The following is a 25,129-nucleotide window of genomic DNA, read 5'->3' as shown; positions in this document are numbered from 1 at the left end:
CTTGCCTTCCAGAAGAAATAACAGAAAAGACAAAAAAAAACCCAAAAATCTGAATGGAGATAGGCTGAGAAGAGGGATAACAAAACTAAATGAAGATGGAGCATGGGATATTAATAATTGGATAAGGAAGAAAAATACAGTTTGCCCTTTACTTATATAGGCTGAATTCAATGAGGGTAGACATAAGGAAAAGCTGAGAGAGATGACTACAAAAATGTATGTAAAATCTTGGGATAGAAGATGCTTTGCTGCAAAGCAGAAGTTGCTTCTCCCATGCAATAATATCTGCTGTGTTATGAGGATATAACATGATGCCTCCATCTATTCAAAAGTACTTATGTAGGATATTGTCTCTCTTACAAATAACAGTGGCGCTTACATGTTTGGGAACCCTTTTGAATTTTTAAATATTTCTGCTCAAATACGACTTAAAATGTGATCTTTTTTCCACATGTCCTAAAACTGAAGAGAGCTCAATTAAGAACAACATTGCATTATCATGTTTCCCAGGTGAAATATGGTTCTTATACTTATTGTTCACCATTTACCAAACATAACTCTTTGCATTTTAGCCTAAAACTTCTATTTTGGTCTCATCTGTCCACAGAGCATTCTTTCAATAGTCCCAAAGATGCTTTTTCAAGAGGCAACTGGACTTTTTTTTTTTTTTTTTGAAAAGTTGGAGCCGTGCTTTCTGCAGGATGCTTTTTTCCCCTGTGTCCCTTCTTTATTGAGCACAGGCACAGGCTGTTGGGGATGAGTCTGTGCTGTCTGCATCTCAAACTGAAGCTCAGATTGTTCCTATAGTCTGCAATTGTTCTGGAAATCCGTTCATACTCCCGCATGATTCGAAGGGCGTTCATCCCAAAGTGCACAGCTAAATATCTATGGAGATTCTCAGTCATCCAAGTGATGACATTCTTTCAATAGCCTTCTGGCTTATCCATGTGATCTTTCACAAACTAGATGAGCAGCACTGGGGGGGTTTGTTTGCTTGTTTGTTTATTTTTTCATTTATTTTTGAGAGAGTGAGTGTTGGCTTTCTCTTTGTAGCCCAGCCATGCATACCATTGTTGCTCAGTGTTCTCCTGATGAACACTGACATTCAGCAGTGCAAGAGAGGCCTCTAGTTCCCTGGGCTTCTTTGAGATTACTCTGATTATTACACACCTTGCTTTTGGTGTGAACTTGTTTGGCAAACCACTCCTGGGGAGAGTAATAATGATGGTAAATTGTCTCCAATTGTACACAATCTGCCTGATATTGGACTGGAGGAGTCCAAACTATAACCTTTCCCAGCCTTTTCCATCAACAACTGTTTTTCAGAGATCCTCAGATATCTCCTTTGTTCAGGCCATGACATACTCCCAAATACCTGTGTTGTGAAGGTTGGCTTTAATAGTGAACACCCAGACTTCTGTTCTTTAAATAAGGCAGGTTCTCCCACACTCACACTTGATTATCATTCATTGATTGAATTTTTCCTTGCTATCTTAGAGTAGAGTAGAGTAGAGTAGAGTAGAGTAGAGTAGAGTAGAGTAGAATAGAATAGAATAGAATAGAATAGAATAGAATAGAATAGAATAGAATAGAATAGAATAGAATAGAATAGAATAGAATAGAATAGAATAGAATAGAATAGAATACTTTATTGGCCAAGTGTGATTGGACACACAAGGAATTTGTCTTGGTGTAAATACTCTCAGTATACATAAAGAAAAAGCACTTTCGTTAAGAAACAAGAATCATAACATGCAACACTTAATGATAGTCATAGGGTACAATCAACAATCAAATCATACTAGGAAACAGAGGTTTATATAATTTTGCCAAACATAAATACAGTATATAGCTAGATCATTTCCCTGAATAAATAAAGGAATAAGTATAATGTGCTTTGTTGAACTGAGCTCTCTTTATCTAGTGTTATTAGTTATATGGAGAACAGATCCTGTTTTGATTTTATTTATGCAGAAATATTGAAAATTTTAAAAGCCTTTAGTAGGTTTTAAGCATCAGTGTAAATACTGTTGAATTGCATTGCAAACTGTATAAAATGTAACACTTCGTTTTCATTATAGGTTTGAAATCTCAGTCAAAAAGGGCTGTATCGTCCACACCACCTCGTCCACCTTCAAGACGAGGGAGAGTGGTGACAGATAAAGTAGGCAGTTCCTCCACAGGAAATGATTCTTCCAGCAAAACTATTAGTGTTCCTGTTTTTCACCTATATCATAAATTGCTACCAGGTACTTTTCTACTTTTTTAAAAATTAGACCATGTTTTTCAAGAATGCTAAGATACATAAAATGAGGTTGAACAAGGATCTGTACATTTTCTCAGATTCACTATAAAGAAACCTTGATTTGAAATCAGAAGTTTTCTAATTATATGAAATAGTCCTATGGAACATTGTATCTATAGGCCTGTAACCTTAGCATTATAAATATATCTAATGTTCATGGATAAACTTACAGTTGAATCAGTTATTTGATTTAATATATGATATACGATAATGTAATCTGTTTAGGTAAATGTGTTGATAAGATTTTGTTAAACAAGTACTGTAATAACATTTAAGTATTTATCCAGACTAATATTGCATGCGTAGTTTTATAAAGGAACTCCTTGACTTATAGCCATTCTTTTAGTAATTGTTCAGTTATGATGGCACTGAAAAAAGTGACTTACAACCGGTCCTCTCACTTACAGATACTGTCACAGTATCCTTGTGATCACAAGATCAAAAATCCATCCTTGGCAACTAACATGTATTTGCAGTGTCCCAGGGTGATGTGATTTTCATTTGCAACATTCATAGGGGACTTCTGACAAAGTCAGGAGGAGAAGCCAGGTTCACTTAATGTCCTTGGCAAAAAAGGTCAAAAAATTGGGCATGACTCATTTAATGACCACATGGATTAGCATGGGAAATTTGAGCCCCAATTGTCATTATAAGTCAAGGACTACCTGTAACAGAGATTTTTTTCAATATTACTAGAAGATTTGAGAAAAGAAGCTTCACCGTGCTTAAAGAAGTGCTCTAATTATAGGAACTGATTGCCTAGAAAATGAAAAAGACAGAAGCTGCTTATTCATTATGTTAATGATAACTGCTTATTTAAGTCATGGTTTGAATTTATCAGTTAAATACCAATTTAGAGCTTCTTGTAACTTCATGTGATTTAGGTCAGCCACTGCCACCTGAGATGACCCTTGCCCAGCTTTTGACTCTGTTGTATGACCGCAAACTTCCTCAAGGATACCGATCTATAGACTTGGCAGTTAAGCTTGGCTCGAAAGTCATCTCAGACCCTAGCCTTTCAAAAACAGATTCATTCAAGCGGCAACACACTGAAAAAGGTATACTTATAAACGGCTTTATAGGCACTGTTTTTTTGCTCTGGTTCTTTGAATGGTACATAGATGTGGAAACATACATAAACTTATTGGAAAAGTATGTATGTATGTATGGTATTCAGCTTTGTTTGGGTATTTTCCCACGTCATTATAGTTGTGCTTTTAAAGTTGTAGCATCATTTCGGCAGAATCTCATCTGCCATCATCAGGCTTCTGCATAGTGTTCGCCTACTCATCTGATGGCAGATGAGATTCTGCCAAAATGTTGCTACAACTTTAAAAGCACAACTATAATGACATGGGAAAATACCCGAACAAAGCTGAATACCATACATATAAATACCTGCGAAAACTTAAAAATATGTATGAATGTATGTATGTATGTATGTATACTGTATGTATGTATGTATGTATGTATGTATGTATGTATGTATATATATCGATTGCATTATTATTTTGTGTGTGTGTATGTGTGTAAATATAGATATGGAGAGGGATTTATACAAAATGTGGAGAAATAATTGGCTTTCTATTGAAAATAGAGGGAGAAAGATTTGCCTTGTGGATTGTTTAAAACACCAGAATTAAGAAAATAAAACACAAACAAAACTTTTGTTCTGTTTGTATAACCTGTTAAATCATAATGCAGACATCAAGATAGTTATCTAACACAACTTCATATTGTTGTTTACTGCTGCAAAGCAAACTAAACTCAGAATAAAATTGGCCCTTTCAAGTTTCAGATGTTGCATATGGTTTATGTCTTGTGATTAGAAATTTTTGTGCCACTGTTACTTTAGACTGGATGGGGTAATATTGAGGGGGCATGGGGCCGAGGTAAAATCCAAGGGCTAAAGGAACGGTTGCTAAGTACATGGTCAGAGCTGAAGAAGATGCAGACAAAAGATTTCTGGCAACTGTATATATGCTTGCCAGGGAGATAAGTTATTATAAGATTAAATATGTTTTACTATGGGAAGAAACTTCCTGTGAATTAATAACTTGAGTGTCTTGTGTCCTGCTTTTTTTAAATTTTAAGAATTTCAAATAATTTGTTCTGCACTTGTCATAATGATAAAAACAGCTGGCTTCATATGTGGAACAACGACTTTGAACTTAAATTGGGGCATTTCAAGTTCAAGACAGTACACATTCAATGTATTATTCATAGGGGACGGTGCCCCAGCATTTTAAGAAGGCTGTGGTCCTCCCTCTTAAGAAACCATTGCTGTACTCCACCCAGTTGGATAATTTCCGAACTGTCTCCAATCTTCCCTTTTGGGGAAAGGTTGTTGAGAAGGTGGTCATGCAGCAGCTCCAGAGGTTTCTGAATGAAACAGATTATCTCAACCCCTACCAGTCATGATTCAGGCCTAGATTGGGGACAGAAACAGCATTGGTCGCACTTTTGGATGATCTCTGGTGGGAGCGGGATGGGGGTAGTGCATCCATCCTTGCTCTACTTGACCTCTCGGTGGCTTTTGATACCATTGACCATGAGATTCTCCTGGGGCGACTTCGGGGGATGGGAGTGGGAGGCCTTGTGCTGTCTTGGTTCACTTCCTTCCTCTGCAGCCGCTCTCAGTCGGTGTTGATAGGAGGGGAGAGATCCAGCCCTCGCCCATTGCTTTCCATGGGGTTCCACGGGGCTCAGTACACTCTCTGCTCCTGTTCAACATTTATATGAAGCCACTGGGTCAGATCATCCGTCACCATGGACTGAGGTATCACTAGTATGCTGATTATACTCAGCTATATGTCTTGGCCCGTGGTGAGTTAAGTGTTCTATGTTCTCCCTCTCGCTGTGCCTGCAGGCTGCTAGGGGCTGGATGGGGAGCAACGGGTTGAAACTAAACCCTTGCAAGACCGAGTGACTCTGGGTTTGGGGTTCATTGTTTCAGGGAGAATTACCACTTGGATGGAGTGGCACTACCCCAAACAGACACTTTGCGTAATCTGGGGTTTTTCCTGGACTCACAATTCCTGTTCGAAGAGCAGGTGACGGTCATGGCCAGGAGGGCCTTTGCACAACTGTGGGTTGTGCACCAGTTATGCCCTTTCTTGGATCAGTGGTCCCTACTCACAGTCACTCATGCCCTGGTCACTTCCCGTCTTGATTATTGCAACGCGCTCTATATGGGGCTGCTCTTGAAGAGCATCCAGAAGCTCCAGTTGGTGCAAAATGCAGCGGCCTGCATGGTTTTGTGAAGACCCCAGTGTGCACATGTGTCACCTCTCCTGCAGGAGCTGCATTGTTTGCTGTTTGCTTCCGGGTGCAATTCAAGGTGCTGGTTGTCACCTTTAAAGCCCTTCATGGTTTGGGTCCGGGTTATCTGAGGTAACATCTCTTGCCAGTCACATCTACCCGACCCATTAGAGCGAGGAGGCAGGAAATGTTGCGGGTCCCAGCCCTGAGGGAGATAGACCTGGTGGGACCCAGAAGAAGGGCCTTCTCCGTGGTGGTTCCCTCTCTCTGGAATATTATTCCCCCAGAGATTAGAATGGTCCCCACTCTAGCACTCTTCCGAAAGGCACTGAAGACCTGGTTTTGCCAGTGGGCCTGGGGAACCCAGAGAGGAATGGAGCCCATCAAATGGCTAGTGTGATCTGCTGTCGTCGGGGCGGGGGAGGAGTTGGGTTTTTTTCCCCAAAAAATATTGTTCTATTGTACTTTACTAATTTATTTGATTCTTTTTGTTAGTTTTTATTGTTTTTTTTATTTTTTGTTTTAAATATGGCTTTACATTGTGTAAGCCGCCTCGAGTCGCTATGGGCGAATAGGCGGCAATATAAATAAAATAAATAAAAATTATACTCAACCTTAGAAAAGGTTTGAGTTCTGTTGTTTTTGTTTGGATGAAGTATGGGGAAAAGCTTGAACAAAACCGCTCCATTTTAAAAGCTGAGTTTATTCCAGTGGAGGAAAACCCGAAGCATTTTCAGTGTTCCAGCCACAGAAAACAAAAATTGGAATGAGTTTCTTACTGCCCTACTTTCATTCCAAGAATAAGCGAAGTGGCAATCTATGTTGTTTTTTAACAGCCAGCCTATATAAAAATTGTCAAAAGTAATAATTATTCACCTTATTTTTTCATAAGAATTTTAAAAGTTCTATTTCAAAATGCTATTTCAGACTTGAAATACTTGTAAAATGACTGATCACAAAATTATTCCAGTTCAAATCAGTTCAATTCTTTTAACATTTTGCACATTCTTCTTGTCCCATTTTGTGCACAATGCTATATCATATATCATACCTAGCAAAAAAAAATTGTCCAGAACATGATGGCAATTGTCATTATTTTAGTAAAATAGGATAATAATAATAATAATAATGCAGTCTTAAAAGCTTGGGAAGTTTTCAACTAGTGATTTGTGATACAAAACCCGGCCACCTTACTGGGATCTGCTCGCATAATCCGCCGATACATCACGCAGTCCTAAACACTTGGGAAGTGTTCAACTAGCGATTTGTGATACAAAACCCAGCATGGTTATCTTGTTTGCTCATTTTTGTGAATAATAATAATTAATAATAATAATAATAATAATAATAATAATAATAATAATAATAATAACAATAATAATAATAACAACAACAATAACAATTTACCTGTTGCAAATATACAGTGACTATGGCAAAAGCAAGCAAGAATAGTACCAATAGTAATAGGTGCCTTGGGTGCAATCCCAAAACAATTGGAGCACCACTTGAACCACCATAGGCATTAACAAATTTGCCATCAGTCAATTGCAGAAGGCAACTTTACTTGGAACAGCTTCTATCCTGAGATGACATCTGTAACACCATCAGACATCCAAATTTGCCTATCCCATATCCTTTGTAAGGACTCAAAAATGCCAAACCCAATCTGAACATCTAGCTGACTGCGCAATTATCAATAATAATGATGGTGATAATGATACTTCTGTATACAGAATTAGAATAATCTATTACTTTCAGTATTTTTCTCTTGCCTCAGAAATATAGAATTTCAGAATCTTATTGCTTTTTCATTGTTTTTGACAAACTACTTTCCAATTTTGCCTAATTCTGCAGAGGTATACAAGTGTTCTGTTTGTCCAAATATATTTCTCCTACTTAATGTAGATCATGTATACTAAACAGTAGTGTGCTAGGCTGTGTAAGTCTAAAATCTCTTCAAATAAATGTTATTTAATACTATTTTTTTAAGTTTGGTTATTTTTATGTATTATGTTATGCACAAATAGAACATGCAGATTTATTGGGACCTTGCCCTGAAGATGAAGCAGTCACTCCAGTTGAAGAATGCATGGATACGGTGCTGGATGAATCTTTTCTTGATGCATGCCCTCTCCAGTCCCCATTGCAAGTTTTTGCTGGAATGGGTGGGTTGGCCCTCATTGCAGAAAGACTTCCTATGCTTTATCCAGATGTGATCCAACAAGTAAGTCAAAAAATATGTGTATAATTGACCTAATTAAAAGTTTAAAATTTATGAGAAGAATGGAACAGATGGCTTAATGGTGGCTAAGGTACTCAAATGTGTGCATTGTTGTTTCTATCTTGGCATTTAATAAACATTGCAATCTATATTCCAGCTAAGAATTATTACATATAACTGTAAACTTGTATGTAACCTGCTTAAAAAAATCTAGTGGATGTTACTTGTATGGAGATGGATTAATATAATGATTAAAAGTACTGGAATTATTCAGGGCTTGCCGGTACAGAATCTGAGAATGTTCTAAAGCAATTTGTCTTAGTTTTATATGTTCATATTGTATAAATGAGAAATTTTGCAATTGATACGCTCCATGATTTCAAACTCATATTTATCCCTGGTATATTGGAAAATGTCTCTTAACTTTTGTAATGTCTTAACTAATGTAAAATAAGAAATTCAATATTGAAAACTGTTTCCATTTCTCTTAATGTCTATTTTTTGTAGGGAAAGGCACAGACTCTTGCATCCTCTTACTAAATTTTATCTGGATTTCCAAATAACTTCTTCCACCACTGTGATATATTTATTCTCCTGTTTTCTCACTTATATATTTAAAAATCAGAAAAATGAAACTTCACCATGGAACATAACTTATCATACATACATTGGGTTTGTTTTTCAAAAGTAACTGGTTTTACTCAAAAACAATAATGCGAAGATTCCAATCAACTTCCCTAGATGAAATTTCATAACAGAGTTTTGAAGAAAGTTTAAAAATTCAAATGTCATGCACTTAAGTAATCTTGTATCCTCAGAATCGTGAGTCAAATTTGTATTTGGTTGAAAAACATTGTCTAAAACAATTCATCCCCATATACTCAGTAAAACAATATCTTGACGCCTTGTATATTTTTTATTGTGAATAAAGTTGATAACATTTGTACATTTCAACTTACAAAAGGAATTGCTTTCCAGTAGTGATACTTTGCTACTGAAGGTGGCAAAGGTTTAACAGAAATAAGACCAGTTTTCCATTTGAAAAAGGAACACAGGTAGTCCTCAACATATGATCACAATGGAGCCCAAAATTGTAGCCATAAGCTGAGGCACCACATGTCCAGACTCAATTTTACAACTGTTTTTACAATAGTCATAAAGCGAGTCACTACAGTAATAAAACAAACACATAATTATTAAGCAAATCTATTCTTTCAAATTAGCATTTTTGATACATCAATAAAAGCCACAGATCACAGTCATGTGACTGGGATGCCGCAACTAGTTTTAAATGCAAACCCAAGTGCCCAAAATGTGACCATGTGACCGGGGGGTGGCAGGGACAGCAGTCATAATTTCAAGGAATGGTCATAGATACCATTTTTTAAAGTTTGTTGTAATTTCAAACAATTCTTAAATTGGTTGTAAGTCAAAGACTACTTGCATAAGGCACTTCTTTTTTTAGCAGTGAAAAAAAATCTAAATGTTTCTTTTGTCCTTTTTTAAAATTATCCTCGCAAATGGAAAAAGTGTTAAAGAATACAACAATGTGCAGTGTCATCATTATGTCAGATATTGCCCACAAAGATAATTTTAAAACATACATAAATAAAATATAGCTCTGGCAGAAATGTTGTTTACCCCTTGCATTAAACAGACCAGACAATTTAATGAAGGCAGTGGACATATTTGGATGTCTGAGGTGATGATAGGAGTATTTTCTGTGAATAATTGACATAAAAATGCTTTTGTAATTCATAAAATTATCATAGTGTATGTTGCTAGTCATAAAATATGAGTTTACCTGGTGAGATTCATTACATTATATTTACATTTTTCAAGATAATCTCTACCACCCCAGCTATTTCTTTCTATATTTCTAAAAAAGTAAAGGTTCCAATCATTTCTTAATTTTTTTTACATGTTTAAATCCCATCTTTATTATTATTTAATATAAATAACTTGAGGCAGGAAATTTACATAATGCTCCTTCCTCCACAACAGCAAACTTGTGAGATGGGTTGGGCTGAAGAGAGTGACTGGCCCAAAGTTACCTAGCTGTAAGTTACCTAGCCGTACTTTTATGCCTAAGGCAGGACAAGAATTCAGTCTCCTGATTTTGAAGGCAACACCTTTACCACTACATCAAATTGGCTCTCCATTTTTTTCTCCATTTTCTAAATATATCTATGGAACTAAGTATGTCTTGAGGCCAAGAGGCATTCCTGTTGTAAATAAAAGTGATGTGAAAAGCTTTGCAGCATGCCAGCTTCTCATTAAGTTTTCTTAAGCTTCTAAAATAAACACATTAAGTACATTAAACAAAAAGCAGAATCTGGTAAGTGTCAAAGGTGGTTTTTATGGATATTGCATTGTCTGTCCCCATCATGTGGTAAAAAAGAAGTATTTAGAAAATACCACTTTGAGTTGTTTCAAAATCCCAACACTGGAAGTAATAATAGAAACTTCCTACTGATATATTTACTTCCCCTTATATGACAGAAAATATAAATGGTTTTTTTTGAATATATGGATTACTTTTTAAAATATGTGGCAGACAATTTCATAGAAATTTTCAAAAATACTTACATATTAGGTAAATCTTGACTGTCAATTTTCAGTTATTGTTATTCAGTTGTCAAGAATGTTGTAAATAAATCAAGGAATTGTTTAACGATACAGTTTCTACCTAAAACATATTTTTAATTATCAATCTTAGGGGATAGTATTAAGCATCTTCTTTTCTTTCTGAAGGTGAGTGCTCCCGTGATTACATCCACCACCCAGGAGAAGCAGAAGGACAGTGATCAGTTTGAATGGGTTACCATTGAACAATCAGGAGAACTGGTTTATGAAGCCCCAGAAACAATTGCAGCAGAACCGCCACCAATCAAATCAACAGTTCAAACTATGTCTCCCATACCTGCTCATTCTTTGGCTGCATTTGGATTATTTCTTCGCCTCCCAGGCTATGCTGAGGTGCTACTTAAAGAAAGGAAACATGCCCAGTGTCTGCTTAGATTGGTGCTGGGAGTTACAGATGACGGTGAAGGAAGTATGTACTGTAACTACTAAGTTTATTTGGGGACTACCGCTAAACAATTATTCTGAATGTGCAATTAGACAAGTATTTGAAACAGATAAAACTGGCTTTTCCATGGAATTTCGGATTTTTTCTGGCTTTGGAAGCAAAGCATGTGATATTAAAAACTTGTCCTTAAAGACATATATCTTCATTCTTCCTTCATTGCACAGGGTAAAAATTGTTCTAAGCTAATACAATTAATTTCTTTTTGAAAACAATGAATCATTATTGTTTCCAGGGCTTCTTGTGGATTTTTGAATAATAGCAGTAACTGACAGCCTCAGTATCATTGGCTTCGTCCTATCGTTTTGTAATAAGGACATTGGTAGCCTTGCAGAAATTAAATATCTACACATTGGCCTAGATTTTTTTTATCTGGGTTATTTTTTCTTATCTGAACTTATCTATGTTCAGATAGTCTTTCACAAAGTTAATAAGTCAAATTACTCTTAACTGGCACCTTGATCTGCTTTTGCTTCCCCTTCCCTAGGTTTGTGTTGCAGCTTTCTTATGTTATGCACACAGTGGGAGACAGCATGAGGCAAAGTTATCAGAAAGTTACTGTGTGGATATTCTCTCTGTTGGTATGCAGAAGCATACTTGATTATAGCCAAACCATTTCCCACTTCTTGACCACTGTCATTCTGCTTGTTATTAATGTCTTTCTTTCACAAATTAGGAGAAATTATTGTTCGATAGAATTCAAAACAATATAAGATTTCTCCAGTTTGGTTATTATTAGGTAATAATCTTCTTCCTTGAATGACCTGATGTATGACTGTGCTTATGGTACAGTACTTCATGTGCTGCAAAGATCAATATTTCTATGACTTAGAAATTTGAGTTTTGAGAGGTCCATGTGTAAAAAATACAGGAGAAACAGTTGAATTTTATAAACAATTATTTTAGCTATTCATTTAAAGAGCAAAAAATATTGATTTGTCACGCCTAGTAAGCATCTTAATTTTATCTGAGAATTTTTTATTAAGATCTTTTGTATATCAGCTATATAGGTTTTGCATCTATGTAGAAACCAACAATATCTTATATAGCTAAGATATTTTGGTCAGAAACCTACCCCATTTTATATGAACAGAGTTCTTATTTTTTCCTCAGTTGCTTTTCCATTGCTGCAACAATCAGGTTGGGAGTATCCTCCATTTAGTTCTGAGATTTTCTTTCTCAAAGTCATTTTGCTTTTCTTTCACATTTTCTGCTCCTTTTCTATTCAATCATTTTATCTAGGAAGAAAGGTTAGCTATTTGTAGATAGGCAAAATTGTCAGGTTGCCTTTTCTACCGTGTCGTAGATACAAAACACAGCAGTAAATCGTTCTTCAGTGACATTTTCCTTCTTTTTGCCCTCTCTGAGGATCAGGTTATGGGTGTCTTTATCCACTGTCCAAAATTCACAAAATATACTTCTGCTCTGTAATCGGGTGCTTTTATCAAACAAAACATTACATGTTTTGAAAATCTTAGCTGGTTTACACAGCTGATTGCTCCGATATCCAGCAGTGAGAAAACGTCTGTTGATCTGTCCCAGGTCACACACTTAATTACCACCCCACCCCCCACAGACACACATTATTAAAAGAAAGAAATCAAGATTTCCCCCCAAACAGAACTTCACTTCAATTCTCCTAATACTATTACCTACTCCTCCATCATCACCACCCCACACAATAGTGAACCACATTCCTTATTACTGCTATTGCCTAGGAATTCTGATGAATACTGTTCAGTTTCACTACTGTTGGCTGCATAGTTAGAACAAGGCTCCATATTGGAAAGAAGTAGGGATGTGCCATGCACCTGGGCTCAAGGCAGCCTTAATGGCAAGGAACACACTGTTAATACTATAACCCCCAGTGAAAATGATCATCAATCCCCAACTGCTGATAGATGCTTTCTTTGGGAGAAGTAAACTTTCCCCTCCCCTGAACTTCTGGAAGATAAATGAGATCTAGCATCATGCTATGATTAAGACTATTCATCTCTCAAACCCATAAGTAATTGTAGCCAAGTATAAAATTACTGTACAGCTATTTTGATGTCAGGCACTGTTGCTTTGCGCTTGACTTTGATCCCAGAAAGCCCACAATTGACCCGAACACCTCCCTTTGATGGGAAAGACATTCTCAATCAGTAGTTTCTCATACAAAATACTGTGGTGTTGTTTTTTAATTGGCACTTTGATTCTGGCTTGTATGGAAGCTATTAGCCATATTTTATAGTTCCAATCTAATGGGAAGCTCTAGTTAACATCTTCTGTTGTTTTCTCATTTCTGCAAAGGGAAAGTAAATGTACTGCTTGAAGTTTTTGCATTTTTCAGCTTGAGCTTGTTAAGAAGAGATTTGATGGTCTAATGCAACCAAAATGTTAATAATGATATAAATCTTTTAACATATATTCATTGATTTCATAAAGTTACTCATATACAGGAAATAAATCTTATAGATTAATTGCATGTATAAAATTTATGTTCCCAAAGGAACAAGGCAACACTTATTGAATGTAATGCCGTGAATGGTTTTGAAGAAGATCTATTTTATCCTCTTGTAAGAAATATTCTCATATAAAAACTTTCTAAAAATTTGGCCTATATTGTAGACCAGGCGTGTCAAACTCAAGGCCCACGGGCCAGATGTGGCCTGAGGGGTGCTTAGACCTGGCCCAAAGGGCTGTTCTGGAAACAATGAAGGACTGGCCTGTGGTGCCTCTGCCAGCAAAAACAGGTCCCAGATCTTGGTTTTCAGCTGGGACTGCAATGCTCTGCCAGCGAAAACGGAGTTCAGGAGGGCCTTGAGAGGCCACACGGCCCTCCCAATCTCCCTTTTCTCTGGCAGACGGTTGCAGGAGGCAATCCTAGCCAAAAACAGATCCAGAGCCTGTTTTTGCTGTCAGAATGCTTGGCACTCTGAGGTCACCCTGATGTGGCCCTCAAGGAAATCGAGTTTGACACCCCTGTTCTAGACAATAGTCACATGCAAAGTATATAATCCTCATGATGGCCTGATATGTGAAAAATGTTAAATAACTTAAGAGCCATGCTTTGTTACTTACCATACAGCAAATAATTCAATGAATACACTATCCTTTCCTGCTGGGGCACTTTTAAGCATATTAACACTATATTCTAGATACACTTCATAATGGAAGGGCAATGCATCTGTTTTCTATTACTTTCCTGCAGTCAGTGATGCTTAAACCTATAATAAAAACAAAAGCAGTATTTTGGACACCTAATAAAATATTTGGTATGTATTTGCATTATGCTAAGCCATTGTGATTGAAATATTTTATTTAATTCTTTTCTTTAGGTCACATTCTCCAGTCTCCTTCAGCTAATGTTCTTCCAACTCTTCCATTTCACGTGCTACACAGCTTGTTCAGCACTACGCCTCTCACTACTGATGATGGAGTACTTCTTAGGAGAATGGCCCTGGAAATTGGTGCAGTTCACCTTATTCTTGCTTGTTTGTCTGCTCTTAGCCACCATGCTCCAAGAGTTCCCAATTCTGGTTCCAACCAAACAGAGGTGAGGCTGACTCCAGAATAATTATCTCAGAATTATAAAGATGTTGGAGGTTTTTTTTTTTAATAATCCAACTTTATGTCCTCTATTATCGATATCTATGAGGATTTTGGCACTGGTATTCTCTGAATAGTTGACTGCTCAAATAATTGCTTCCAGATAACGATTATTCTAAATTTTCATAAACAGGGAAATTGGAATGTTAATGTTTCTGTCTTCATTTTGTATAGCTAAAACACTCTTTTACCAGTTTTAATTATCCAACTCCTTTTGGAACAAAAGGACCTCAATTTTCTAACCTATTTAAACATATAAGCCTATCCGTATGGATTTCAGAGCATTGATAGTTATTTAAAATAATGCTTGTTTTGCTTAATGGTCCAGAAGAGTAGCATGATATTGAAAGGATGGTACAGTAATCAATTTCCACACTAGTATGCTTGCTAGAGGACCGTTTTTCAAGATTATTTTACAAAATGAAGCTGTCAACATGAAGCTTTCTCAGCAGGTTCTTTGAGAACAAGTCTTAATTAATTCATTGTTAGAGAATACAGTGTTTTTATCGGGCCTTGTCCTGAAGTATCTATCCCAAATTCCTTCAGTCTTTCTAATAGCAGTTCTTTGTTTATTAAAAAGGCATTATTATGTCCAGTTTTTATAATTGAGGCTTGCATAAGCATTGTGTGATTTTTTGGAAGTTCAGTGGCCTGGAACTTGGTGGAAAGATGTCAATTTTGTCTGAGTTCCAGAAAAACGGCCAGTTCATATAAGGTTTTTTCCCCCCTCTAAAAACTGACTGATAAAATTTCCTAGCTTCACACAGGCTTTCATGATGTGACTTTTCCCTATTTGTGAGGTGGAGACCCTTTTAGTTCATACAGATATTGATGTCAATATAAAAACATTATGGCAACTGTCCAGTCTTACTTTTAAATAATATAATTGCTTCAAAGACACATGATAATATAACTTTGTACATACTAAGTCTTTTGTAATGTAGAACAGAATGTTTGCTACTTAGGCAATTAGTTGCAATTATCAATTTAGTCTCAAAACTGTAAGCTGTTGATAAAGAATATTCATGAACTTAATAGTCATTCAGATCAACCTTTAAGGAAATTTGTATTTTTCCAATTAATACCACAAATGATTTAAGTAATTATTTAATGTAACACAATGAATTATCTGAATTTATGGATGGATGGATGGATGGATGGATGGAAGGATGGGAGAGGTAGGTAGATAGGTTCTGAGTCATCAGATGAAAAAATTATATTTTCTCAGAAACACAAGCCATTATACCTGGTTGATATTTCTATAGAAACGTGCACCCTCATTTTTGTTAAGCAGATAGGGAAGCAGATCTTTTTTTAATCTAACTTTCGTTTACGTGTGTGTTTGTCACTGTTAAGCACTAGAATCAGATCTGTCTTACTGATAAAAAGTGTGTAAAACATTTACATTCAGCAAAGTAGATAAATGTTATTCAACAGTTCAGGTACAATGGATAAGCATTGATTGTAAAGACCTGTTAGAATCTTTGCTGAGTAAGCTTTCAACTATCCCTTCTTATCCATAAGCCAGATACCAAAATAAGAAGGGCTTATTCAGTAGGATTTTGTTGATTACTTTGCTCTAGAATATGAATCTATGCAGTTCCAAATGGCAGTTTAATTTTTTTTTAACTAGCCGCAGATGTCAAGCGCACACAATAGTGCATCAACAGAAGAACAGCAACTTTACTGGGCTAAAGGCACTGGATTTGGAACTGGTTCTACTGCTTCAGGATGGGATGTGGAACAAGCTCTAACTAAACAAAGACTGGAAGAAGAGCATGTCACATGTCTTTTACAGGTATTAAAACAATACAATATTCATATACATTCAGTTTTCCAAAAAGTAAATTTTTCATTTGGGCATTACACTGAATTACCCTTTTATTGATATTGAATGCCATCTCTTCCATTATTAAAAAATTTCTGACATTAACATGCGGCACCTGGAATCTGTTTTGAGCAGAGAAGTATGAGATTTAATTAAATCTGATCATTTCTATAGTGATTATTATATCGGGAGTGCCTACATTGTTCACTAAATGGGTGTTTGAAGTTGATGAAAAATGCTTAATTTTATTTAAATATATTATTTTTATGCAGTTATGAAAAAGAGATTTTTAAATAGTTTTCCTACATATTGTATATAGTAAGCACTACTACCTTGTAGTTGATATTCTTTATGTGTATATCTCAGTGAAATTCTCAATTTTTCCCCCTTAAATTTCAGGTTCTAGCTAGCTACATAAATCCTGCAGGCAGCACATCAAATGGAGATATCCAGTCCAGCCATGAAAGTAGAGGACAAAACAGCAGTGCCCTTCCATCAGTTTTGCTAGAGCTACTTAGTCAATCATGCCTTATTCCAGCAATGTCTTCTTACCTTCGCAATGATTCAGGTAGCATATTCTTCTTTGTTTTTCAAAATGGCTTGTTTTTCAATCCAGTGTAGAAATGCTAGGGTTTTTTTATATATATATAAAAGTTGCATCAAAGTATATCATGAAATTAAAATGCATTGAAGTTTCTGTCAAATATATGAGAAACTAGCAGCTTGAAGATTAACATAATTAGACTTCAAACAATGAGATGTATAATTTATCTTTTGTGCTTTGCAGGTTGATAGAGTGTACATATTCATTTCTTTATCACATGTTCTTATATAACAAAAACATCTGTGCTTTTTTGGTTTTCTGTAAATTGTGTATAATATACATTTGTGAATGTGAAAGATGAATATTCTATAAAGTATGATGCTGTCTACAGCAGTCTGGCTCAGAGGTGTTTCAGGATAAAAATTATTTTTTCATTACGTCAATTCCATTTTAGCTGAAACTGCACAAAGTTGAATCCAATTCAGTACAGTTTGTCAAAAGGCTAAAATTTATTTATTCAATTGTAAAGTAGAATTCTGCCTTTTCTTCCTACAAATCCTACAAAGTCTTTCTAAATCTTACTTGTACATTGTTATGATTCATAGGGATGGCAAAAATTATTCAGTTGCGAGTTCCCCAAAATCTAGATGTCAGTTGAGAATGAGTTAAAGTGATAAGCTATAGCCAAGAGTTCATAAAGGATATCAAAAGAAGCAACAGACAACAATAGTCCAATCAAGTCAACTTGCAAGAATCAGTTGTAAAAAGTTTTATGATTTGGTGAAATGTTAAGTAATGGTTCTAATAGGCAATGTAACCTTTTCCACACTGATTTTTTTAGTTTTTCTTAGGCAGCTTAATTTTGTTTAACTGACTGCCCTGAGAAACTGAATGCCCTTTTGACTTTGTCAAAAGATTCTCTAGTGCCTAAAGGCCTGATTCCTGACACATTGGACTAAATTATATTCTTCATGGAAACTTTGTTTTGTTCAGTTAACTTTTTTTATAAAGTATAAGTAAAGTACCTGGGCATTAGGGAGCAGGTGTGATATTTGCCTGGTATTAATATTCAGAATGCATAGCGTGCATTCCTTAGAAATGTTTTGAGTTCTACTAAGTTTTGAGGCATAGTACAACTACAAGCATGTTCTTGTTATAAGAACAGATCTTTTTAGATTTACATATTTTTTTATTTGATATGCTACAGTAAAAGTTAAGATATTTGTTAGTCATGTGAGAGCAGGTAATGTTGTTAATAGAGTTAATCTTTCTGATTAGGTTAATTTGTATGCATGGAGGTGGAAATATTACCTCCCTTGTGCAATGGATCCTTTGGATTAAACAAAGAGGTCTAAAAATTGGGTCTAAGTTATTGTTTTAACTTAGCTCCTATCTAAAAATGTTGAATTCCCAGTCCTACTTGTTAATTCTTTATGGCTGTGCTTGCATTCCTGCAATTCACATTCACTGATCTTATTAGCAGTTTGTTATGTTTGTTGTGGTTTAGAATTCCAAGTGCCTTACTGTTTTTACTGTAATTCTAATATTGTTTATTCAAAAAATTGAATTAGAATTCTGAGTTGGAAGCCTCAATATTTATTGACTTCTGGGGAAGCAATGACAGACAGTGGACAGCTATGCAAGAGGGAGCAAATGATTGTAGTAGAAAGAGAGTCCAATGAATTAATTGGCTCCCCAAAATCTCCTGATTAAGAGAAGGGCCTGGGATCACCCTTATTTCTCCATAGAGATGATTCCTGCAATGAAACCATAAAACAGTAGGCTTTATTGGTCTGGGAGCCAGGAAAATCAGTTTTGCTCAACCCTCAATTCAGAGTCTTTAAAAGAACAGTGGATTCACCAACTTTCTCTCTTAATCATTTTAACTAGCCGTTGTTTGTAAGTTGCATACTAAAACCCTTCAGAAGGATGCATTTTATTATATTGGGTAGTTTTCCTTGAAACCTCAATGAAGGAAATTTCATGTAAGTTCACGGGGGAAAAAATTATTGGGAAATAAGCACCAAAGGGTGATTAGAAAGATTACTTCGGAATGTTTTAAACAGATTAAGAAGCCAGATTGACTCTGGATAAGATTTTTGAAATAATTATAAGAATGCTTCCTGTGGTTTGTTTAAAAATACATGAAGAATGAGTGTAAGAAATCTTTCCCTGGGAAAATGTTGTGCCTTAGAGAAAACAGAATAAGAGACCACTTGAATTTGGCTACTAGAGACAGTGACCACAGTTCTAAACGGTTTTCAAGATGGCTGCACATAAGGAGGCTGCAACTAGCTGCTCCTTCTTTCAGTGTATGGTGTGTATGATTCTATGTGTGTTTTGGATTCTTTCCTTGATTGAATCCTCTGAGGCAAGGGTCATCTATAGTTGGCAAGCCTTGCTACAATTTGGGCTGAAATGTGAAAAAGCTATTACGGATGATTTTATACATTCTCATAACATACCGAAGGAGGCAGCTAGGACCCTGGGGGAGCCGTGGATCACTATCACTAGGGAGGAGGAAGAGGAAAAGAAACAGGAACAGGAAAAGAAAGAGGAACAGGAAAAGGAAGAGAGGATGCCATGCTGGGGTTTTCTTTAGGCTGAGTAACAAAATGGATGAATTAAGGCTACAGATTGCAAAGACTAAATTCATCAAGAACTGCTGTGTTTTGCTAATCACAGAAACTTGGCTTCATTCACTCATTCCAGATGCAGCTATTGAGCTGGAAGGCTACATAGCTCACCGGCAGGACAGGAGTAGAAATTCTGGAAAGAGCAGAGGGGGAGATTTAAGCCTTTATGTGAAGAAAAGCTGGTATATCAATACAAAGACTGTAGACAGCCACTGCTCCATGGATCTGGAGTATATGACTCTTAAATGTAGACCCATATATCTTCCACAGGAATTCAGTGTGGTTTTGATTACTGCAGTCTATATCCCACCTGGTGCCAATACTACCATAGCTTTGGGATTCTTGTATAACACAGTTAGTAATCCACAGAATAAGTATCCTGATGCTGTGCATATCATAGCGGGAGACTTTAATCAAGTTGATTTAAAAGCAGTGCTCCCTAAATTCTATCAGCATGTTAAGCATGCTACTAGAGGAGCAATCATATTGGACAAAGTATATACCAACATCAAACATGGCTATAAGGTTATACAATTACTACATTTGGGACAATCAGACCATATGTCACTGCATTTAGCACCAGCATACATCCCTCTTAGGAGTCAGGCTCTGCCTTTAATAAAGACAGTGAAATCTTGGCCAGAAGATGCTTCCCAACAACTTCAGGATTGTTTTGAGAGGACAAATTGGGACATCTTTTACCACCCTGACCTAGAGGAGCACATTTTAACTGTTCTGTGCTATATCAAACACTGCACAGATATTATCACGGTGGATAAACACATTAGGATCTATCCCAATCAGAAACCCTGGATGACCAAGGAAGTCCAGCGCCTCTTGCGTTACAGGACCAAGGCCTTTAGGTCCGATGATGGGGCAAGATACAGTGTTGCCAGAGCTAATCTGAAGAAGGGTATTCGGAAGGCCAAAACTGATTATAAGAAGAAGACTGAGGATAATTTTTATAACAATAACATGAGGCTGGTATGGCAAGGGATTCAACAAATTACCAACCATCAACCAACCAATGTCATCCCCGCTGAAGGGGATGCTTCATTGGCAGAGGAACTGAATCATTTCTTTGCTCGCTTTGAAGTGGAGACACCAGAGACAGATAAAATACAACCATCAGCCAATTGTAGCCCCCACCTCATTGAGGAACAGGAGGTGAGGAGCATTTTGAGGGCTGAGTGCTTAAAGACTGCTGATCAGTTAGCTGGAATCTTTATCAGGATCTTCAATCGATCTTTATCCCAGTCCACTATTCGATCTTGTTTGAAGGCTTCCACCATTGTTCTGCTGCCAAAGAAGTTCCCTATCAATAACCTCAATAATTACAGACCAGTGGCACTCACTCCTATCATCATGAAGTGCTTTGAAAAATTGGTCTGCCGGCACATCATCTCTGGTCTTCCGCATACATTTGATAAACACCAGTTTGCATACAGAAGAAATAGATCTATCAAGGACGCTATAGCCATCACTTTTCATACTACTCTGACTCATCTAGAACAGCGAGGGGAGGGGGGGTGGCTATGTGAGGATGCTTTTTGTAGATTTTAGCTCTGCATTTAACAAAATTCTTCCACATAGACTAATGTCTAAACTTCTGGACGTTGGACTTTCTTATTCAATCTGCCTTTGGATTATGGATTTCCTGTCTGGCTGCTCACAGAGGGTCAGATTAGGTAATCATACCTCTTCAGCCCTTATTCTTAACACTGGTACACCACAGGGTTGCATGTTGAGTCCCTTACTCTATACTCTTTATGTGCATGACTGCATTCCCACTCACACGAGTAATACTATTACTAAATTTGTAGATGATACAACAGTGGTGGGACTCATCTCCAGGGGGATGAGTCTGTCTACTGAGATGAGGTGGACCAGTTGCTTTCGTCGTGTGGAGACAATAACTTGATCCTCAACACCAGTAAGACCAAGGGGCTTATAGTGGATTGTAGAAGGAACAGATCAGACATCTAGCCCTTGCTTATCAATGGAGACCGAGTGGAGCAAGTGGCCAGTTTTAAGTTTCTGAGTGTTACCATAAAAGAGGACCTGACCTGGGGTGCTCACATTGCAGCACTGGTCAAAAGGGCCCAGCAGAGATTATACTACCTGAGACTTCTCAGAAAACAACAACTGAATGAAAAACTACTGGTGACCTTCTACCGCTGCACCATAGAGAGCACCTTAACTTACTGCACCTCTGTATGGTTTGCCAATTGCACAGTGGCAGATAGGAAAGCACTCCAGAGGGTTAACATCATTGCCCAGAAGATCATTGGTTGCCCTCTCCCCTCTTTGGAAGAGCTTTATAGCTCCCGCTGCCTTAAGAAAGTTCAAAATATTCTCATCCATCACATCCTGGGCATCTCTTTTTTGAACTATTACCATCTGGCAGACGGTACAGAATATTAAAAACAAGCACAAATAGGCTGAAAAACAGCTTCTATCCCAGGGCAGTAGCTCTTTTGAATTCTACTGTATAGAACAGTGTTGGTGCGGTGTTGGGGGTTTTCAGTTCAATGTGTGGAGTGTGAAGGATTTGTGTTTGTGTTTATTTTCATGGTCATGATGTGCACTGAAGATGGTGTTTGATTTCGCTGTATTAGGTGCAGTGACAATAAAGTAAATTAAACTAAACTAGAGGTTAGTAGAAGACAAAACCCTAAAGATTATAATTAAAGGAGAAGATCCACTAATTCAGAATGGAGAAAGGAATTTTAATCCTGGAAGTATTTAAAGATATTTGGCAATAATATACTCAGAACTTTAAGATTGTCTATTATAAGGAAAATGGGTTCAAAAGAGGGGTTAGAAGATAGAATTCAGAAATAGACTATTTTGAATATGAACTTAAAATTGACTGTACGCAAGAATGATACTGAACAAGATTTTATACAAGATTTACAAATTGAATCAGCTGATATTTTAATAGCTAAAAGGGAGATACAATTAATAAAACAAAGGAGTATTTGGGATGTGTGGAAGTATGTCATGGGCAACTTTCTTACTTGGAACAAGAGAGATGTGTTTTATTTATGAAGAAAGAAATTGGATTTTGAGACACTATTTGAAAGGAATAATCATGACTTTTAAAAGTAAAAGGAAGGTTTATAAAGTTGGCTTATTTGATCAAGGTTAAAATGTATATTATTTTTTCTAAAAGCTTTTAATGTTTTTTTTTAACACAGGACTGAATAACGAGGCTTTTAACATTCATTTATAGATAAGATATGGGAAGAAAAGATGTTTTCTTGTATTTTTACAGAAAATGACAAGCTATAGTATTAAAATTGAAGGAAAGTGTTAAAGTTGAGAAGACATTTCTGAGAGGAGATGGAAAGATGATAATACATTAATTTGTGAGACATTATTTGAAGAGATTAAAAATTATTTTTTATTATTTTTTCAAATAGTTCTTAGTAGAGTTATAATCTGATTGAATGATAAGGCTTTAATGATTTGCTTTTAGATAGAAGGTAAGAGGTTTTACACTATTGTAGTTTGCAAGAAAATAAATTATTGTGTAAATGAAAGGAACATGAAATTGAGTTGCTTGTTTAAAATTTGTATATAATGAAGTCATTTTTGTTATAAAGAGATATGCATTCCCGAGATTCCTTTATCACTGAGACATAAAGTATCATTTAATTTAGTAGAATTAAAAGAATGATTCAGGTAGTGTTAATTGGGAGTGAGAGATTCTGCAGGGTTTGGTATTATGTGTACTATTTAAAATCTGCATGAAGCTTCTGGGTGGGATCATCTGTCACCATGAGATGAACTATCAGTTTGCTGATATAAACTCAGTTTTTATCTCTCTCCTTGGTGAACTAAGTGATGTGGTTCATTTGTGGGGGGGGGGGGATTCTACCAGTTCGCACCTATTCGCTAGAAGCAGTTGTTAACATTCTAAGCAGTTCGGAAAACCAGTTGTTAGAAGAAATTACTGGCCTAATCCTGTAAGGAAGGCAGGAAGGAAACATTCTGGTGTTGCTTATACAAACTGTCTCTCCGTTAATCCTTATTACATTCTTGGCAGGACTAGACTTCCTGTCTCAGGAACATCTCTGGAGTTTTTTTCCCCTCCTTTGCTGGTACTTTGCTTGTGTGGAGTGACCATTCAAAGTTACAATGGCACTGAAAAATGTGACTTATGACCATTTTTCACATTTACGACTGTTGCAGCATCCCCACAGTCTTGAGAGGCCAGGCGAGGAGATGTGTGCCTCGATGTGAGTGATATTGAGTTGGCCACACCCAGCCAATAACATGACCACCAAGCCATGTCCACCCAGTCACGTGACCACCAAGCCACGCCTGCCACCTAAGCTACGCCCGCAGAACAGGTTGTTAAAAATTTGAATCCCACCCCTGATGTGATTGATATCTAGCTTGAATGCATGGAGAGGCTATAGTTATTTGGATGGGGAACAACAGGCTTCAGCTGAACCCTGGCAAGAATAAATAGTTCTGAGCTTTGGGGCCTTCTGGTTCGATCTTTGATATTGGATGGGATGTCAGTGCCCCTAGACCCAGTGTGCAATTTGAGGGTCTTCTAGACTCATGACTGTTTGTCGAAGAACAGTTGGCAGTTGTAGGTTGAAGATCACCTGGTAGCTTCAGCTGCTTCAGAATGTAGCTGAATGGACAACGAAGCGTAGTCCCAAGAAAGATTCACATTCCATCTGTATTCTGTGATCTCCATTGGTTGCCAGTTTGCTTCCAGGTATAATTAAAGGAGCTGGTTTTGACCTTTAAAGCCCTACATGGCATAAATCAGATTATTTGAGGGTCTTTGTCTTCCTAATTACATCTACCCATTTCAATATGCCAGGCAAGAGGGGAATACTGTGGGTCCTGTCCCCAAATTAGCACCATGTGGCAGGACTCAGGTGGTCTGTTTTTTTCTGCTATGGCCCACATCCTCAAGATAATCATTCCTGCCAAGTTGAGGGTAGCCCAATCTCTATTAGCCTTCTGGAATGCTCTTAAAACATGTACACTTTTTTTTCCTAGCAACCTTGGGGATCCCAGAGAGATTCTTCAAGTTGGATGCATCACATTAAGTGATGTTTGTTCTCCAGCTTTGGGGGGTTTGTTTATGTTATATATTTTATTTATTTGTTTGCTTTGTTTTGTTTTTAGACTGTTTTGAGGCTTTTAACGATTGTTGTGTTGTTTGCCACCAAGAATCACATGTTTGTAATATGAAGAGCTATATAAATATTAAAAAAATCTTTTACTTTTGAGACAGAAGCCATCAGGTCATGATTTGGCAGGAGAACATCAAAGAATTCTGCTAGGAATGACATTCAGGCGATAATTTGGGCAGGGTGCCTTCTGTTGGATTAGGAAAAGGAAAGGACACTTCGAGAATGGGCAGAGAACTAAAATAACACTTTTGCCAGCCTACAAGATTACTTCATAACAAAAAGTCTTTGGGGAGAAAAATCTATTTGGGTTTTTTAATATGGCAAAAACAGCTATTATGGGAGGGTTTTTTGATTTATCAGGCTTTGTGATTTATCACTTAGTAAAGCAGCAGTTGCAACAATATGCAAGCAGGTTGAAAGACATTTGCCACAGGATAACTTCCATAGAATAATAGGTTTTTGTATGGCATCCATCCAATTATACCAAGAA

General features: G+C 36.8%; 1 protein-coding gene across 10 annotated transcripts in view; it reads left to right on the top strand.

Annotated features, from left to right (window-relative positions):
* Positions 1-25,129, top strand: part of BIRC6 (baculoviral IAP repeat containing 6) — a 147,639-nt gene that overhangs the window by 85,059 nt on the left and 37,451 nt on the right. For 9 of the 10 annotated variants that reach the window (XM_026695516.2, XM_087935971.1, XM_026695517.2 and 6 more), the window contains 7 exons: positions 2,082-2,249; positions 3,190-3,363; positions 7,594-7,790; positions 10,542-10,842; positions 14,196-14,413; positions 16,100-16,264; positions 16,694-16,862. In XM_026695516.2, the coding sequence (XP_026551301.1) occupies positions 2,082-2,249; positions 3,190-3,363; positions 7,594-7,790; positions 10,542-10,842; positions 14,196-14,413; positions 16,100-16,264; positions 16,694-16,862 (1,392 nt within the window). The remainder of the gene's footprint in view (positions 1-2,081; positions 2,250-3,189; positions 3,364-7,593; positions 7,791-10,541; positions 10,843-14,195; positions 14,414-16,099; positions 16,265-16,693; positions 16,863-25,129) is intronic. The other variant, XM_026695513.2, reaches the window with a different exon arrangement.

The sequence above is a fragment of the Pseudonaja textilis genome, chromosome 1, assembly GCF_049901715.1.
Source record: "Pseudonaja textilis isolate UNSWEBS1 chromosome 1, rPseTex1.2, whole genome shotgun sequence".
NCBI classification, from domain to species: domain Eukaryota; kingdom Metazoa; phylum Chordata; class Lepidosauria; order Squamata; family Elapidae; genus Pseudonaja; species Pseudonaja textilis.
Note: the sequence above shows the minus strand (reverse complement) of the source record. Positions and strands in the feature narration are given on the sequence as shown.